Source organism: Meleagris gallopavo, chromosome 1, assembly GCF_000146605.3.
Source record: "Meleagris gallopavo isolate NT-WF06-2002-E0010 breed Aviagen turkey brand Nicholas breeding stock chromosome 1, Turkey_5.1, whole genome shotgun sequence".
NCBI classification, from domain to species: domain Eukaryota; kingdom Metazoa; phylum Chordata; class Aves; order Galliformes; family Phasianidae; genus Meleagris; species Meleagris gallopavo.
The window spans coordinates 11143283-11161316 of record NC_015011.2 but is presented as its reverse complement, the minus strand read 5'-3'; the positions used below and the strand labels follow the sequence as shown (position 1 = coordinate 11161316).

At 41.2% G+C, this 18034-nt stretch overlaps 1 protein-coding gene across 1 annotated transcript; it reads left to right on the top strand.

Annotated features, from left to right (window-relative positions):
* Window positions 1–694: 694 nt before the first annotated feature.
* LOC104914147 (conserved oligomeric Golgi complex subunit 5-like) lies at window positions 695–18034 on the top strand. The gene is made up of 5 exons (XM_019621751.1): window positions 695–937; window positions 10204–10280; window positions 10782–10908; window positions 11440–11519; window positions 17538–18034. Exons 1-5 carry the CDS (start codon window positions 746–748, stop codon window positions 17575–17577), a joined length of 516 nt encoding a protein of 171 aa, XP_019477296.1. The 5' UTR covers window positions 695–745; the 3' UTR covers window positions 17578–18034.

Sequence of the window (18034 nt, the reverse complement as noted above, 5' to 3'; positions counted from 1 at the left end):
AAAAGTATTTTCAGAGCTGCTTTTGTTTTCCTTTTAACTTTTTTAACAAAAGCAAAAATTATCAATATTTTACCCTCTCTATCTTTCTTTTGCTGCCTCTAGTAAAATCTCTCTGAATAAACTGATTGCAGCCAAAGGCTGAGTTCTGTTAGGTATCCTGTATGCTCAGGTTACTGGGCTTGGAAGAGCTCAGTTGCCAGGCTGTGTTTCAAAGAAAGAGAAAGGTGATTTATTTCTGTGTTTTCTAGCTTCTGTGCTGCTTCTGTGATAATTAGATTTACTTTATAATCCAGAGTTTGGAGCAATCTAGGAAACTAATTCTAAGAAAATAGATTTGGGATAGGCAAAAGTAGTGATCCTGTGACATGCATTTTCTCATGTTGAGTTGTAAATCAACAGCTGGGATATTTACACTTAGGGGCTGAATTTGAGCTTTAGGCTCGAAGCTCATGGAGGCTCTGTAAGTGAGGTTGGAGTGGGATGATTTCCTGCATCTTGCTAGGAAGGGATGAAGGAATATTTTTTTACCACAATTTCAGAAAGAGCTACACACAGCAATTGGAGCCTGAATGGTACTCTCTAAGTCATGCCAGGACTTTATGGGGTAGTGAAAAAAATCAAAAAATCCAGTCATTTTTGGTGGTATTTTAAACATAAATTTATCTGTCCCTATTTCTTTTTTTCCTTCTTTTTTTGCAGATCATTATCCAGCTCGGGAAAACCAGATGTTCCTTGTTCTCTGTACATGAAAGAACTACAGGGTTTTATCGGAAGAGTCATGAGTGACTACTTCAGACATTTTGAGTGCTTTGACTTTGTCTTTGATAACACTGAAGCCATGGCACAAAGAGCAATTGAACTTTTCATTCGCAATGCCAGTCTAATAAGGCCCCTTGGTGAAGGCGGGAAGATGCGGCTTGCAGCAGATTTTGCACAGGTACCCCTAATACCTACCCTATTTCTGCTTTTTATCATTGCTTCTCTGTTTTCTCTGAAAGGTATCATCAATGCTTTTGCCCCCAGTGAAGTGTAACCAGACAGCTGTAGAGATCTGTGCATTCCAGTTCTAAACATTTTTTCTGCGATAGTGAATCCTGAGAGGTGTATCCACTAGTAGTTGGAGATCCCTTGTCATTGCAAAGCACATTCCAGGAGGTGTGACAGCTCCCCATCAAGTGACTGTTCCATTTAAATTCAGTTGCATCTTGAAATTTTATCCAGCTTGTCTGACGTTCTTGGTATGTCCATCATTTGCCACCATTCATTTACTTCATTCTTTCTCCTAATGCAATGGTGTGTCATTTTCTTAATTGCTTGAATATATCACAGTGCCAGCAGCAGTTAATCACTAACTCACCTGCCTTGCAGAGTAGGAGGCAAACTAAAGAAATAATAATATCCTGTGGAAGAACTGCCCTTTCATTTTCTTCTGGATTCTCTTTATGATCTGACTTGCCTGTCTCTCAGACTTACCTATGTCTTTATACTGATCTAAAACACAAAGCAAATTACTAGATTAATATCCACTGCTTGTCTGTGTTATCTGTTTTCATCAAATCTGATTTGTCAATAATAACACTGTGTGATTAACTTGCCAAAAAACAAAGGCATCCACTAGATTGGTGTGAGGGTAAAGGTTATTATTATCCAGGTGGAAAAGAGAATGAGGCTTCACTTGTCTGCATATTGAGTGCTTCTTCTGGCTGGTAGGTAACTGGGGTAAGAGAGGAAGGCAGGGAGGGGTGGAATTACTGTGTCATTTCTGGGTTGTGGCTGTTTTATTTATTTTGCATTTAAGTGCCCCAAAAGAAGGCAAGAAGAAAAATATTTGTCAGCAGATATAGATTGTGTGGCTCTGTGTCAGCCCTTCAGGGTCAGAAAACCTTCATGTGTGAAAAGCAGCCTCTTCTTCCATGTTCTTGGCTGGGACTTTAGATGTCATATCTAATGTAGGAGATGGATATCGGTGCATTTTCATTTGGGGAATTTGTTTTGTCTGTAGATATTGAAAGAATCAACTCCAGCTCTGCTAGCTTTCTGATTCTTATGCAACTGTCACTTTTTTAGCAGTGGATTAGACCATGCAATAGGCTCACATTGAATAAATTTGGGGTAAAGTTTTTATATTCATTATTCAAAAGTAAAAAACCAGCCGTTAATCTTAGAAGTTTAGGGGAAGTGTTCAATTGCTTTCAGTGGGAAGGTTCTATTCCCTCCTGTATTTTGAAGCCTGGCATAAAATAGATTAAAAAAAAGGACACTTGACTCCTCCTCTGGAAAGAATATAGACATTTTTTGTAATTTATGCTGCAGTGCTTAAGTAAGTTGTATAAATTTAGGAAATATCTTTACCTAATTCTACAGTAAAGAGCATCTGATCTAAGCACCTGTTATTATAATACTAAAAATATCACTGATTTATCTTTTAAACACATATTTTTCTCATTTTGACACGAGTTGCCTTTTAAGTAAAAACGAAAGTATATTTCTTCTGAGTATGGGGGAATTCGCATGTTCATTCCTGCCTTGATGAGCATAGCTCCTGGGTGGACAACTGAGTGAATATGCATTTTTATTTCTTTTCTTTTGAATTCTGGAAGGAGAAAGAGGGGAAAACAAAGAAAGAAAAAGGTTTTGAATTCTTTCTGGTCTCCGGCCTTCAACTGTTTCTGCTTCTGGGGGCTGCCTGAAGTTGTTCTCATCTTCACACTGCATGATATCTTAGTTTGTTTAAAAGTGGACTTAGTACAAGAACTGGCTGGGTCTACTCTCTCTGTTTTTGGAGAACATGTCCACGATGCCAGCTGCCTGGTCTCCTGCTGGAGAGGGTGTAGGTTTGTTCTGGACCTGTTAGCTGCGCACTCAGTGTGAGTTGTGGCTGCAGTTCAGTCATTTGCACACTGTTGTTGGCATGGTATGTTCCTGTGTCAAGGGGCTGTCTGGATTCTTCCGAGGAGAAGGGCACGTGGCTTTTGCCCTGGGTCAAGAAAAGCAGTGAGAAGGAGCTGAGCTGGGCTTGTGGATGGGTAGGAAGGAACAACTTTTCCAAGTGGCTGCAAATGCTGCAGGCAAAATTTTTTCAGGCCTAGAAAGGCACTGTGTTGTTGGACTGGTGCCTAAAGGAAAGTACCTGCCTGGAAAGATTGTATGTGTAGGAGGAGGTTTGCTTATAAATGTTTCTACTTGTACTCTGTCTTGTGGAGTCACTTTGGATATTCTGAACTCAGAAAGGGTTACATTTTCCTGCTTAAAAATAGCTTTTGTGATTAAAAAAAAAATGAAATCTTGATGTTTTGGGGTTACTTGAAGCAAAAGACCTGGGGAGATCTATCCAGCTTTGTTTAACTTGAGGTCTTGCTAAAACACAGAATCATAGAATGAATTGGGTTGGAAGGGATCTTAAAGACCATCTGGTTCCAACCCCGCTGCCGTGGGCAGGGTTGCCACCCACTAGATCAACATGTATGTTACAAGTCAAATAATTCTGGGTTGCATTTATTGAATGTACTTACCACATTTCTACCAGGATATTCAGATATACTGTTGCCTCTTACTCATCCCAATAACTTTGGCTGAGAGTCCAGCATGAAAATTTTCCAACCACGGACTTGTTCTGCTGATAGTTGCCTCAAAACAGCAGCTATTGGTACACAGAAGGGGGAAGGGAGAGGTTTCAAGCTCTCGTCATTCAGCAAGCTCAGCTACTTGTACAATTGGGAATTACTGTTGTAATTCTGTTGAACTCTCTTCCTTTGTCTTATCCTGTTTCTACGGTGTCAGTAGTGTTACTGACACTGTGGAATATAATGTTATCTTGTGCATTACTGCTGCTTCAGAAGTAAGGCTGGTTGTGTGCTAGTCGGCAGCTGTAAATGTAGGTATGATAAGCATGAAATATGGCAGAGTGTCATGATTTCATAACGATCAGTGCTTACAGGAACACAGAAGCATTTTAAGCCCTAGGAAATGTCTGCAATGCTGCAAGCTTATTATCACATACTGTGCTGTTTCTTGGGACTCATTGTTTGAAGTACTTCCAGTGTATAGGGTGAATTCATTTCTGTTCGTGCTCTCAGCTTTTATACAGGCAATTGCACAAGATTACTTTTCAGTTTGCTCCTATAAAGTCCTGTATTGTGTTGTTTCATTTTTGTGTTACTAAGATGACCGTGATTCGGTATTCATGCATATAATACTAAATTTTATTTTCAAATTTTTCAAATTCAGTCAGGCTAGAAAAAATGTTCTCCTGGAGTAAGCAAGCCCTGATGGTTTTTCAGTGTTTATGTTTCTAGGGAGTACCAGTTCTTCTCCAGAGGACCATTTAGCTTGCTTGATATTCAGAGTTGCTACAGCACTTACTTTGAGGCATACTTTGGGATTTGTGGTTTGTAGTTCACGCCTTCTTAACACCTGATAGAATTGCTGGACAGTGTAGCCAAGAGTGAAATACATATAAATGCAGTCAACTGAGAAATTTATTTGGATGAAATGGGTATTCTACAGTAATATTTAACATGAAAATTAATAGTCTGCTGCATAACATTTGTAAGTCGATATAAGAAAATAGCTGTTCATTGACAGAAGTGTAAATACAACTGCATTGAAACAACTAGTCCTGCTGTTGCAAAAAGTAAGTAATCCTTAGGCTTCATGCATGAAGACATGACATGTTTTGCCATCTTTTCATCTTTTCACGTTAGGTGTGACTGACAGTTGGGGTCACTGTCTGCCATGAACCCCATATCGTGTCATGATTGATTATTTTCAGACATTGTTGAATGAAATGAAATATTTTTATTAATCCTGTTTGAACTAACACTATGCAGTAGACAGCTTCCTATATTTCTCATCCAGATGTGATTTATCCTTGAAGTTTTTTTGTCGCTGTTCAGTATTGTGATCAAACAGTTTTGATGGGACACAGTTAACATTGCCACCAACTCTTGAAGTTTGTATCAATATGTTAGTGCAAGACATTTTGGGTGTATTGAATTTTCCTAGAAAAATGTTTTTACTGTAGAAGTTGACTGTGCTAAATTCTAGTTTAGGAATGTTTCTATCTGCTGGTTAACATATGGTCAGAATCCAATTTCCTTAATTAATATGCCTTTTAAAAAAGCAAGGATATTAGGCATTTGTGGTTTTGTAAGTATAAACAAATTTGGTCCTTTGAGCAAACATGATGATACAGTGTAAAAATGCTTTTTTGTCATTTTTCATAAAATATTCTCCTTTTTTAGACTCTTACAGAGAAATGAGGGAAGCATCATATTGTAATCACAATTGTAATCATAAGGACAAAAACTACTAAAGCTAAAATGTACTTAATATTTAATGCCAACCATCCTGCCAGAGCAAAGAAATTGTTTTCTTAAGTGTGGTATTTTGGAAGCATTACAGTTGAAGGATTTGCTTCAACATCAACTATTTTGGAATTGCTACACAGTGGAGAAATCAAATTCCAATCCCTTTAAGGCCAGCTTGTTTCATATAGTAACTCCGAGCTCTTCTGCTTCCTTGCTTTTTAAAGCATTCTCTCCTGCTGAATGACGAGAAAAAAGCATTTTGAGTTAACATTTAAAATCTTGGAATTCATCTTGGCCAGGAGGAAATATAATTGCTAAAAATTTAATGCTCAGATTTTCCAACTGAAAAAACAGCTTTTTAGTAATGAGAGATCTTGAAAATAGCACAATAGGCACTAAACAATAACTTCACTATGGAGTTTTTCAAAGCACTCCTCAATATATATGCATTATCTGTATCTAGACTATGTATTAACTTCATCCTTGAGTTGCTGAACATAATCCAATTAGCAAAGCCAGCCATGTGATGGATTTTGTACAATATGGCTAGCCAGTGAATAGTTCAACAGAGATAATTGACCAGCTAGCCATGGGCTATGACAGTGTCATCTGAGAAGAAAAGCTAATATAGCTTTTTTAGGCCTAGAGAGCAAGAATCATTGAGAAGAGGAATATGTTTTTTGTAAAAGTTGGGCAGGCGTCTGTCACTGCGTTCTGTGAAGTACAGCAAAGTACATGAATATATCATGGCAGAGCAATGGATTTGGAATGAAGTTACAGGAAAGGAGAGAGTCGTTAGGCCTTCTTCCATTCTGTCCCTTTTTCAGTGTGCACTTATACTTCCTATTGCATCGCTTCCAGCAGATCCTGAGATCCTGTGATAATGTTTATCTCACATTAGTTGAGGTTGCACATTATGTCTTGAATGCCTGATTTCTCAGTGGATTTAATGAAGACAAGAATTTTCAGGTCTGCTATCCTGGGAGAGAAACTTGGAAAAGAAAAAGATGCTACTCATCCTTATGTTTGTAAAACCCATTGGACGTGAACATACAAAAGGCCTTGCACACACTGTACAAATACTGGCTTGCAGACAGCCAGAAGCATCATCCTGCGAAAGCTCACCGAAATGCTTTGGAAGCTACAGCTGTATCTCATAGCAAAAGCTGTCACAGCAGAACCGCAGTGCATGAATTGACAGCTGATACAGCTTCAGGTGATGATGGGTAGCAAAACTGAAGTGATGTGCGCTCGATCCTCTGCCCAAATCCAGCTCCTTACAAACAGCAGCTGTTCCTAGCTGAGTATGTTCTCCCAGGAACCACTCCTGGAGCAGCGGTGCCTGCCAGCAGGGTGCTCACAGGGACACAACAGCCATGCAGAGGGCCTGTAGAGGGGATTGCAGAAGAAGGAAAATGCTGTGGCATCTCATCAAGTCACTGGACTCAGACAAATAGCTAAAAGCAAGAGGGGAAAAAACAATCTTGGTTATTATGTGTGGTATAGTTTTTATTGGAGAGATTGGCTTATAAGGCATAGCAGAGTAGTGTTGTAAAGTAAAAAAAAAAACCTAACACAAAAAAGACAAAAACGAGTTTCTGTGGTTTATGTACATTTTTACCACATTAGTTTTCACTCATTCCCACTCTTTGTGAGTCAGTTTGAGATGGTATGGTGTGCTGCAAAGCTTAAAAACAGTTTTTTTTTCCTTTGGCAACTAGTGCTTCACGAAACAACCATCTGCTGCCATTAAATTTATCTAGCTCTATCAATTCTAATAATTTCCTACCATGAATAAAGGTTGAAGATGAATTAACAGAATTTTCCAAAGAAAATCTTATTCTTCAGCATTTAAGACTAAAAGTGCTGATTTATGGAAGCTGCTAATTATGTTCAAGAGAAATCATTTAAATTTGTCTTAATAAGGAGTTGGTTAAGCTGTAGAAAGTTTCACTTATGTCTCATTACATCATTTTATGTTTCAGGAGAGAAACAACCATTTAAAACTTACCAGGCAGAATTATATTTTGCTCTGCAGGGATCTTCCTCCTCATGGGTACAGTTTAATCCATGCATTCTGTCTCCACAAGTCAGAATGGCTTTTTGTTGCCTATTCTCAAATTCTCCAGAGCACCTAAAAGAATGATTTTTCTCCCTAGTTCTTCCCAGCTATGAGCCCATGGCTCCCACCAGCTCAGGGACACCAGCTCCTATAGGATGTCAATGCTGTTGCCTGAAAAGAAACTGAAGAAATCAGAGCTCCCATTTGTTTTCCAGGGTATGCTGGGATCTCGTATCATTATGCAGCAAATCCTACTTAATAAGCTCTTCTACTGGGCTGCTTGCTCCTTATCCCTTGCAACAGAATTGAAGCTTCTTGGCTCCCATACATGCACAGAAGTGTGGAAGCAACCAGCTGACCTTGTGTTAATCTTCATCACCATATAGAGTTTGTGCTCCTCCCTGCAGAAATCCCAAGGGAGAACCTGCATGCGCTCAGCATTGCTCACTTGTGCCAGCAAATTCAGAACAAGGCACTGCAGCTGAGAATTCCTCCTGAGCAAGGTGATATTGGCATCTCATGGCATGCTGAACGTGAGGCATGTACTACAAAGCCTCTGGGCCCGGGGAGCAGCTTTGTGCTGCGAGAGCTTTACCCATCACCTTTCTGAGGTTTCTCCCTCTCCATGTGTGTAGAGGAAGTGTAGATGGCAAACTGGGGTGCTCTGAATCTCCCAGATTTGTCTGATGGAGTGTCACACATGACCTAATTTAGATATCTCCCTCAGGGTTTCCCACAACAGAAGTGGTTGTTTCTCTCCACTGACCCTGAACATAATTTACAGATGTTGAGAACCAGTTGAGGGGACTCCCATTATGCACACAGAATCTCAGAGTGGCTGAGGCTAGCAGTGCCCTCTGTGTCCCTCTGCCCAGCCCCTGCCCCAGCAGGGACACCCAGAACAGAGTGCCCAGGGACACAGCCAGGCAGTTTCTGGAAATCTCCAAGGAGGAGATCCACAGCCTCCAGACAGCTGTGCCAGTGCTCAGCCACTCACACAGCACAGTAGTTTTTCCTCAGATTCTGATGGCACCTCCTGTGTTCCAGCTTTCTATCTTGTTCCTGGGCATCAATGGAAAGTGTGCCATGTATTTTTTAAATGATGTGCTGCTGCTGAAGATGGGTGTTTGCAGGATGTGGCCTTGACTGGCATTAACTGCTAATAAAATTTCTTCTAGTTTTATAAGAACTGAGGCAACAGAGTTTACCATATTGTCTTTGTTTACCATCGTGATTATGCATTACTTGGAAATCAATTTGAATAATTTTCTAAATTGGGGATTTTAACAGATCTACACAAAGAATAAAATTTGCATCCGTCTGTTGACTGACACTTCAGGTATGCAAAAAAAAGTCTTAACCCACATCTGGATAAGGTGATTTTCCCAATGTTTTATTTTTTAGTGGTGGTGGTTGTATTATTATACACATTAACCAAAATTTTGCCATGTAATGGCACTGAAGAGTTCAGTCTGGGATCTGGAGGTGAAATTGTTTTCTCACTTCTGTGTCTTCAGTGGTAATGATGGTTTTGTGATGGGAATTTAGTTTCATGTGAATGATATAAGAACCTAAGCAGAATCTGGCTCTTGTTTGTAAAGACAAGTGAACTGCATATTGCTTAAAAACTAGAGTTAAAAAGTTGCTTGTTTTTAAAGATGGATTCTCAGATCAGAGAGTGGGCAGTTGAGTAAGAAATAATGCTGTTATGGGTGCACTTTTGTCTGTGAGTCCATGGTAGTAGGTCCCTGCTGCCTTCAAGTTCATATAGGTTTTGTGCCCTTGCATTTAGGGCTGAGTATTCACGAATGAACCTCTCCTTCACCTAAGGAGAGGGTGTCCAGCTGAAATATGTAGGTTGCTCTGAAAGTAATGCCTCTTATTTATTTCCATGCAAACTTCTGCAGATACCAAGAGCACAATAACACTATTTGATAGAGCAAATTCTCAAATACCAAACACTGTTTTCCATCATAGTCACCACCGTTAGCTGTGTATTTTTGCCAGCAATAAACAGGAGCCTATGCCATGCTCAGAAAAATTTGCACGGCTGTTCAGAAAGTGGTTTGTCTTTCACATTGCTGTCACCAGTGCTGAGATGCACCACCCACCACCTCACTGTGCTCACATCCACTGGTTGGTCTCCATGAACATTCAGCAAGTGTCAGTGAATGTCAGTGGGTGCTGTTTCTTCTATGCGGAGGAATTCAGTTCCACACCTTTGCTTCATCCACACTTCCGTGTCAGACCCCATTCTGTCAGACTGCCCCTCTGCTGCCATCTGTCACACAGCAACAAAATGTAATGGGATATTGGTAGGAAGGTTCAGCCCCTACTGCTGTACCACCAACATCCACCTGTGCTGTTATGGGCCAATAAAATAAAATGGCAGGCATTACTTTTGGAGCAGCCTTTATATGTGTGCATTTCTACTGCATTTGTAGTGGTTTGCAGAAACCTACCCAGATTTCCTTTCTTCCCACTCTGACATCAGAATTTTGGGGCTCTTAATGGAAGTGGTTCATCAGGAAACTCATCACTGTCCAAATGAGCTCCGACAAACAAAGCTTCAGCTGCAGGAAGCTCACAAGAGCATGTCCTGTTCTTAGCTATTGTTTTGTGTGCTGCTTGCTGTGTTGCCAAGAATGAGCAGAAGATTTGGCTTGGGCAGTGCGATATGAAAGAACAGCTTCTTGTCCCAAAGGCAGCCACCGGTGAGAAACTGATGAGTTGGCCTGCAAGTCTGGGTTATTATTTAGAGGCAGATTACTGAAATACTGAGTTTGATACTTTGGGATAGTCTAATTCAAATTCAAATGTTTGTGCTTACAGATGGAGTTAGCAGTAGCACCGCTCTGCCGCCGAGTCTCTGACCTGGGCAAATCTTACAGGCAGCTGAGGTCATTCAGGTGAGTTGTGGGCACAGCAGCCTGCAGTTGGTTCTGTGATCAAACTGTATTTCAAAACTAATTTATTACCTTTTGTTAGTTCTGATTGAACTGAAGGCTTTTTTGGCAACACCCACAAGCAAATTAGAAATAGATAAAGGTTCTTGTAAATTTTATGCAGAGTATGACTATGATTTAAAAGTCATTGTCATGTAAATCATGGCCAAATGGTGCTGTTTTGTGTTGCTTTCAGTGCTGCTTCTTTATGATAGTGAGTTCTGCAGTTGCCTTACGTCTTTCCACTGAAATATAAGATTTGCAGTTCTGTTCTGTTTAATTAAAATAGGCAACTTCTGTACATTTTTTACAATCTGAACCTTTGTTGAAAACCTGAGATACAGACCATTGGAAAAAAATAAGGCGATTTTATCCTGTGACAGTATTGCCACTATAAAGGTATTATTCTAATACATAAGACAAGACTTTCCTTCCTTTCACAAGTATATTGTTGCATTTTTCCAGACCACTGCTGTTCCAGACCAGTGAGCATATTGCCAGCAGCCCAGCCCTGGGAGAGGTTATTCCATTCAGCATTATTCTTCAGTTCTTATTTACAAGAGCACCGCCAGAGTTAAAATCACCCTTCCAGGTAATGAGATTATCCCGTCTTTGTTTTCTAGATGTCCTGAGGAGGAACAAACAATTCTGTTTGCCTTGGTTATTTTAGTTAAAAATATTCAAGCTTGTATTTTATGAGACTTATTGACTTTGTTTTCATTGTGACAAAGCTGTTATGGTCATTGATTTCATATTTTCATTAACAGTAGGAAGATGATAATCTGATTTTGAATAGTCTCTCGATTCTTTAGTATTCTGTCAGCTCATAGAAGAAAAGGAAGGTCCTATTGTAGGCTGCAAGTTGCAGTAAGAAATCTAGATTTGGTTCACTGCCAGAACTGAGTGCGCAGCTGATGTAGCAGATATCTCTATGCTTTCAAAATAATGCATTGAGCTATTTCTGTTAAATAGTCTCCAATTTCTTAACTAATTCTGCATCACTGCAGTGTTAACAGTGCCTTTTATTGACTTCACTTATTTTATCTTTGTTTCTGAAATTAGCGTGAATGTCCTTTTCCACGCTGATGTGTAATTGGTGTGTCTTTATGTTTCCCTGTATCAGAGGGCTGAGTGGTCCATTGCCCGCTACTCTCAATGGCTCGATGATCATCCTTCTGAGAAAGACAGGCTTGCACTCATACGGTAAAAATCATATTTATTTCTTCTGAAAATGTAAGACAATTAGTTATCGGGACACCAGGTCTTGTCACAAAAAGTAGAGAAGTGTGCTGTAGGAGACATACATATAATAATTACTGTTATCCTCTCCCCACTCACAGAGTGAGTCGCAAAATGGGAGAATGTGTAAACTAAACACCTTCCTCTGCCATATCCAAATCCTCCAGTGCCTTTGGAATGAGCACATTATCTTCTTGCAAAAGAAGGAAACCACACACAATGATGGTTCAGATTAACACTGTATTTTAGCAAAACTCTCAACCATTAACAAGTCAAGGCTGCAGCCGTCCTGCCATAGAGGATGTGTTTAATGCTTGGACAATGAAAATGGAGATAGGAATATTAAAATGAAAGACTCTTGTTTGTAACCCTCGTAGTATTATTCTTCAGCAAATCAACTGAGGATCTTTAGGAAGTGATAAATTACATCAGATTTTATGAAATCTTCCTATGGGCGATATCTTTATAGATTAATATTGTTTGTGTTTTGAAATGTTAGGAAAAATTATGGAGAGTTTTGTTTTTCAAAACAAATTTTTTTTTAAAATACATCAGTAGAATGGTAGTGCTGTATGAACATTACAGAACTAGTGCATAGATCCACTGGATTCAAGCTTGGATGACCATTTGTCTTCTAATGGCCCAGCTTATCCAGCCATCGACCCAATCTCATTGTTACTCACCTGAGTGGCTTAGGAGAGGCTGTCACATAGAGCTGTGCCAGACTCGAACTGGAAGCCAACTCTGTCCTGGCATTTCTGTGCATGGAGATGGCCAGCTTTTGCTGAAACTGTGTAAGCTGACTCTTCAGCTCCAGCCAATGGTGGTTGTACTTGAGAAAATCTGCTGTTATCTGTCTTCACTGTTAAACCAGGATTTAGAATACACAACCAAGAGGAGTCTGCTATAAATATTTATTGTTCTTAAAGCTGATAGCACAGTGTAGTCCAGTGTAGTGCTTGGACCAACTGAGGAAATACTGATCACCAGGAGATGGTAATAGGATTTATTTCCAAAATATTAAAATGCAGATATGCTTCTTCGTATATGTATTAAAACAGTATATGTTGAAAATCATACATGTCATTAGTCTAGTTTAGCTACAAAACTAGTTTTCTTGAATCTCGAGCCATGACATCTTGAATTATAGGAACTTGAATAAGAGATATAGCACCGATAGTAGGTACGCAGCTATACGTGTAACTTAGCAGTGATTGGTTTTACTGTAATCTTTGTCTTGATAGTACTGGCTAAACTGTTCATTTCTGTGCACAAATTTGAGAAGGCCAACCTTAAACTACAACACATTATTGTCTTTGCTTATGATTAAACTTTGTTCAGACTGATTCGGTTAACAGGCTTCTAGTGGTCACATCCAGATACTGGTAAGTTGCTCTGACCACGAAGGTGTTAATACAGTTGGAAGAAGTGTATTTTAGGTGGAGAGTGTATCTTCCCTTGGACCAACTCATATTGCTGGGAAACAGCCTTTTCAGCTCAGAACTCATATTCATTTTGCATGAGTACAACTATAAAAGTGCTTAAATTTCACAACCCTAAGAACATGCTGCTGTGAGTTTATCACCTGAACATTTTACAGTCAGACTGGTTCCTGTGCTTTGTACTTTGCAGCACTTGGGCTTTGCCTGAATGTCCTCTCTCACAGCGCATGGAGGAGCAGCAGTGGGGACCTGCCATTCCTAACACCGCTGGTGGCAATCCAGGGGTTCTTCCCTATGGACGGCTGTTTGTCCCTGTCCCTGCTGGTTGCTTTTCTATCCGTCCCCAGTGCCACCTCCAGCAGATAGCCTTTTGCTGAGCTGCGATTTGCTGAGCACATCCCTTCTCTGCGGGAAGAGCTGCCCATGTAGCCCCATGCGTCAGGGTTGCGCAGAGCGCAGCGAGGCCAGGGAGTGAAGGACATGATTCTCCCAGGCACACTCTGCTGTCTTGTTTGTGCAATTGCCATGTGCGTCACCCTTTGACCATCTCTTGTCATGATAGTCACTTCTAGTAGGCTGCTGATCCCTACAGAAGGCAGGCAAGCAAACCAGCTGCTTGTGCGGCCATCTGTTCTACTCATACTGTATTTTCCTTAATACAGTATTTGAAGCTTTCTGAGCCCGCTGTTCTGTCCTTTGTCCTCTGTGCCTCCTTTGTGTGTATGAGCCTGAGCTGAACTGCAGGCGGCTTGCTCATTTGTCAGGTCTTGTATCTCGTCCTCTCCAAGCCTTTGTCTGCAGTTGGGCTGCACTAATTGGACCTTGTGCGTCTTGGGCCTTCGGATCTCTGGCCTACTTCGAGAAATTATCTTTGCATTTGGTGCAGCCTTGCAAATGGTAATTTTCTGCAACTTCAATTTATAACAACCGTGCAATTACTCTGGAGACTTGCTTCTTAGATATTAATTCACACGTGTGATCAGAATCTTTACAGCTTTATATTAAAGCTAATTGCAGTTTTTCTTCAGCACTGGATCTTAATGCTTCCTATGCAGCACAATGTTCACAATGTTAGTACTGTGAATTCTGAGCATTCGTAGTGTTTTCATGCATTTCTTTCTGTTTGTATTCAGCATAAAGGGTGGGATTTACCTGGCCAGTGGTGCGTTAGCTGTACTCCCTTTACTGAGAGGAGCAGGCACTGCTGGGGCTGATTCATCCTGAAGCAGGCACCTAAAATAGGTCAGCTGCATCATGTCCTGAAAGCTGCGTTTTCTCTGTTCCACAAAGGGTGCGTGGGCATGTACCAGGGGGCTGTCAGGTCGACAGCTGCCCCAGGACATGTAAGGTTGGCTGAGATGGCCCTGCTGTGGGGCTGGAGCTGTGTGGGAAGAGCCCTTTTGTAAACAGCCAAGGCACTTTTTCTTTGTTTTTGTTTTTAATTTTATTAAGGTTGAAAATCCAGCCTATCTCCCATAAAGGAAACCTTGCTGTTCCACTTGGCAGGGTTTGAGCCAGCCTGAAGGACAGGATCCCCCTAGGGTGAACACTTCTTTCTCAGACTTGCCTCCTCCTCCCATTACTGAACACAGCAAAGAGCTTATCTCCTTAAGGGCTGATGCCTTTGCATGTCCCCGCCAGCACCTCTCGTCCATAAACATGTTTGGTGCCAGCTGTTCTGGTTTGTCCAAGCCCAGATGCACCAAGCACTTCATTAGGTAATTTTAAATAAAAAGGAGATGTCACTTGTTGTGCTACAAGTGATGCTGTTGGAGATTTTACTGTTAGGGTTTACAGTACCTCTCCTAGTATGGATTAAATAGCTCTGCCGTTGGACAGGCACACTCTTGCACATTTTTTGCTTTCCCCAATGTCTTGAGGCTATGCCAGCAGCTCCTAACAAAGCACCATGCCACGTCTGACCCTGCTGCCCTCCAGCTGCCCCACCAGCTGCCTGAGGCCAGGCATGGAGCTGGGCACAGCCCCCTGAGCTTCCCATCGCCATCGGCCCATTTGCTTGAGTCAGAGCCCAGGGGCACTGCTGGTGTTCTCAGTACCATACAAAATTAATTAATTAATACGTATCATTTAGAATTACTCTAAGTTCGCCTTAACAACCATAGCCCAAATCATACACTTCTTTTTTTCTTTTTGCAGTAGATATAGATTTTCTTGGGTTGAAATACCGTTTTAAAAAAAGAACTATCTGGGTCTTATATAATCAGCTTGTCCTGATTTCCAAGAAAGCTCATGTTTTTGCTCAAGCAAGTGAAGTAATTTAATAAGTGCTTTAAAATCCTTTTCCGTATGTGGGAGGGTATCTTAGCTTTTTTTTTTCTTACTTCTTATGGCATTTTTAATGAAGCATTAATGTATGCAGAACATCCCACCAACTCTCTTTCCATAGCTCTCTTTTACAAACAGTATTTGTAATGTGTACCATAGCTTGTCTTTGAAAATAGAAACAGATTGCTGAACAGGTTTTATGTCCTTTATTAGACTGGAAGATGCTGAATATAGGGCATTATTTAGTCTAATCCCTTCGAGAGTATGTTTTGTATATTACATAAACAGGGTTTCTTCCATCTTCTTAAACATCAGTAATATAGCTATAAATTACATCTTCTATATGACAACAGCTGTGATCTCTGTGCTGCAGACTGGGTGGTACTGTTTTCACCTCTGGTGCTTTTGATTTTTCCATTATTACTTATGCATTGGTGTTTTTACAGTGTCCTCTACAGGAGCAAGTGTACCTTTTCTAATAGAGGACTTTAATAGTACAGTGATGGCATCTGAATTGCATTCTTTGCTGCCAGAATTATTTACAAAAGCTTCTTTGAGCTAGGACCAGTCAAGCTTACAAAAATAGTATCATAAAATACATATTTCAGATGGTAGCATTGCTATTAAATGTGTCGCCAGAATGAGATGCAGTGATGTGGGCATTTCAGCAGCTCCAGTGAGACACGTTGTGAGAGGTTTTCTGTTTCAGCCAGCCTAAGCTCTGACTGTGAGCTCCAACAAAGCCTTGCTTTGCCCTGAGCAGTTGCTGCACTGTCTGTGTTGCTGCATGTCGTAGTCCCAGTGTCCCACTCTTAAGTCAGATAACTGTCTTCAGAGAAACAAAACTTCCATCCAGAACATACGTCTGAAATAACATCTGCTTTACGACCATTTGTGCTTTCTGACCTCTCCCAGCCCTTTCCTCCCTCACACTTCCAAAGCTGCCTCCCTGCTACTCGTTGGGCTCCAAATGGCCTTGCTGAGGACAGGCAAGGAAGCTTGATGTAAATATTGAATTTGGTGTGAAGTCAGAGTTCGACACAGCACACCTTTGGCTTGAGTTGGGCCAGTAAGAAAGGTTCTGCTGTCTGGGGAGAACTTGGTTTCTGTTTTAGTTCCATATAAAGCTACTGATTCTGAATTGCACCTTAACTGTTGACTTCAGGGCATTTAAATGGGAATGTGGGACATGGGAAGCAGTGAATGTGTTCAATGTTATGGTATTGAGAAGGCTTTGTTTTCATTATTTAATGGAAAGCTGTGCAAAGTGTGTTTTAGAAAAATGCCTGAGAGTTCACCCTGTGGTGTTGATGGAGCGGTAATTACTGTTTGTCTCTTGAGCGGAAAACAGTTACCATGTTCCTGGGCTGGTGAAACTGACGAAGTCTGACTTTGTTGCTTTGAAATGAAACAAGCAAAGCTGTGAAAGAGAAAGCACAAAGAGGGATCTGACACAGAGCTCCTTCTGTTGGCTGTTTGTCTGCTGAGGAAGGAGGAGGCTCTGGGCAGGCCCGAGGCCTGACTGCCCACAGGAAAGCTCGCAGAGCGCCTTTTAGCTGCTCTCTGAGGTACAAGGGAACAGCACCTGCCAGTGTTGGAGTTTGTTTGCCTGTTAAATCTGATTGTCTTGAGACACGAGAGAGAAGAAAGATAAAAGCAGCCGGAAGGTGCACCAGCAGGACTTTGGTGCTGCCATTGGGCACATAGGGTAGCCTAAATCTCATTCGCTCTTGTTTGATCTGGTGGCAATAACGCTCTGGTAAGGATTATCAAGGGCTGACATGGAACATCTTTGGGTGCTGCTTTTAGAATAGAGCTGCCTCTCCCTTTCATATGAAGTATCTGCTTATCTTCGTTGTCTTTTGCAAGGTTTTTTTCAAGCAAGGAGATAATGTTGGGAAGGGATAGCAGTGTTACCATCTGGATAATGAGCCAACACACGACTTCACCAGGAGGTGTTGGTGTTGGAGCGTTCTAAGTTAAGCAGGTCAATATGTTTTTTTCTATTTGTGGCTTTTGATGACTTAAAAACTATTTGAAACCAACAAACTTTGAGGACTGCATAGAGGAAAAGACAGAGGGACACTTGTGAGTGGGAGGGGAGAAGGATTCTGCAGACAAATGATTGACAACTACAGTAAGAAAACTGTTACAGGAGTTTCTCAACTGTCCTTTTAATATAGAGGACTGTTCTTTGTAGAAGGTGACTAAAATCCAACGTGTTTTAACGATTACTGCTGCTCTGACACTGCAGTGCTGACCTGAGCGGAAATGTGATACACATCGGAGTGTGAAGCATCTCTCTTCATCTTGACAGCATCCGTGAGCCATCCCTGCCCGCACCTCCCACCTCCGTTCAGTTCTCACCACGTGCTCTGCATGTGTCCCCATTGCCACCATGGACCTGCAGGACTGAGAAACACATTGACCCGCTCTCTTTTCCCCTGTCTCGTCTTCTCATGGGATTTAAAGCTTACCTGGGGACGTGGCCTGTCTCTGCAGTCAGTGTTGGTGATGGGAGCAAGGTGAGCTGCCCCTGGAGATGTGAGGGCAGCAAGCAGTTTTGTATCAGCTGCTTCCATTCCTGTAGGCTCCATGATACTCTCAGAGGGAAAAGCAGGATGAAAGCTTTCAGGGAGCTGACCAAGTACAGAAAGGCAGCTCTGTTACAGCTAGATCAAATATTCAGTCCCTGCCATTCTGCTTGTGAAGAGGCATAATTTTTCTCTTACTGCTTCTTGATATGTCAAA

Excerpts from the sequence above, each read along its gene's own strand:
- LOC104914147 (XM_019621751.1), top strand. The coding sequence starts at position 746 with ATGAAAGAACTACAGGGTTTTATCGGAAGAGTCATGAGTGACTACTTC. Across the intron at positions 10,281-10,781 it reads AGGCAGCTGAGGTCATTCAG|ACCACTGCTGTTCCAGACCA; the intron begins GTGAGTTGTGGG and ends GCATTTTTCCAG. Across the intron at positions 10,909-11,439 it reads AGTTAAAATCACCCTTCCAG|AGGGCTGAGTGGTCCATTGC; the intron begins GTAATGAGATTA and ends TCCCTGTATCAG.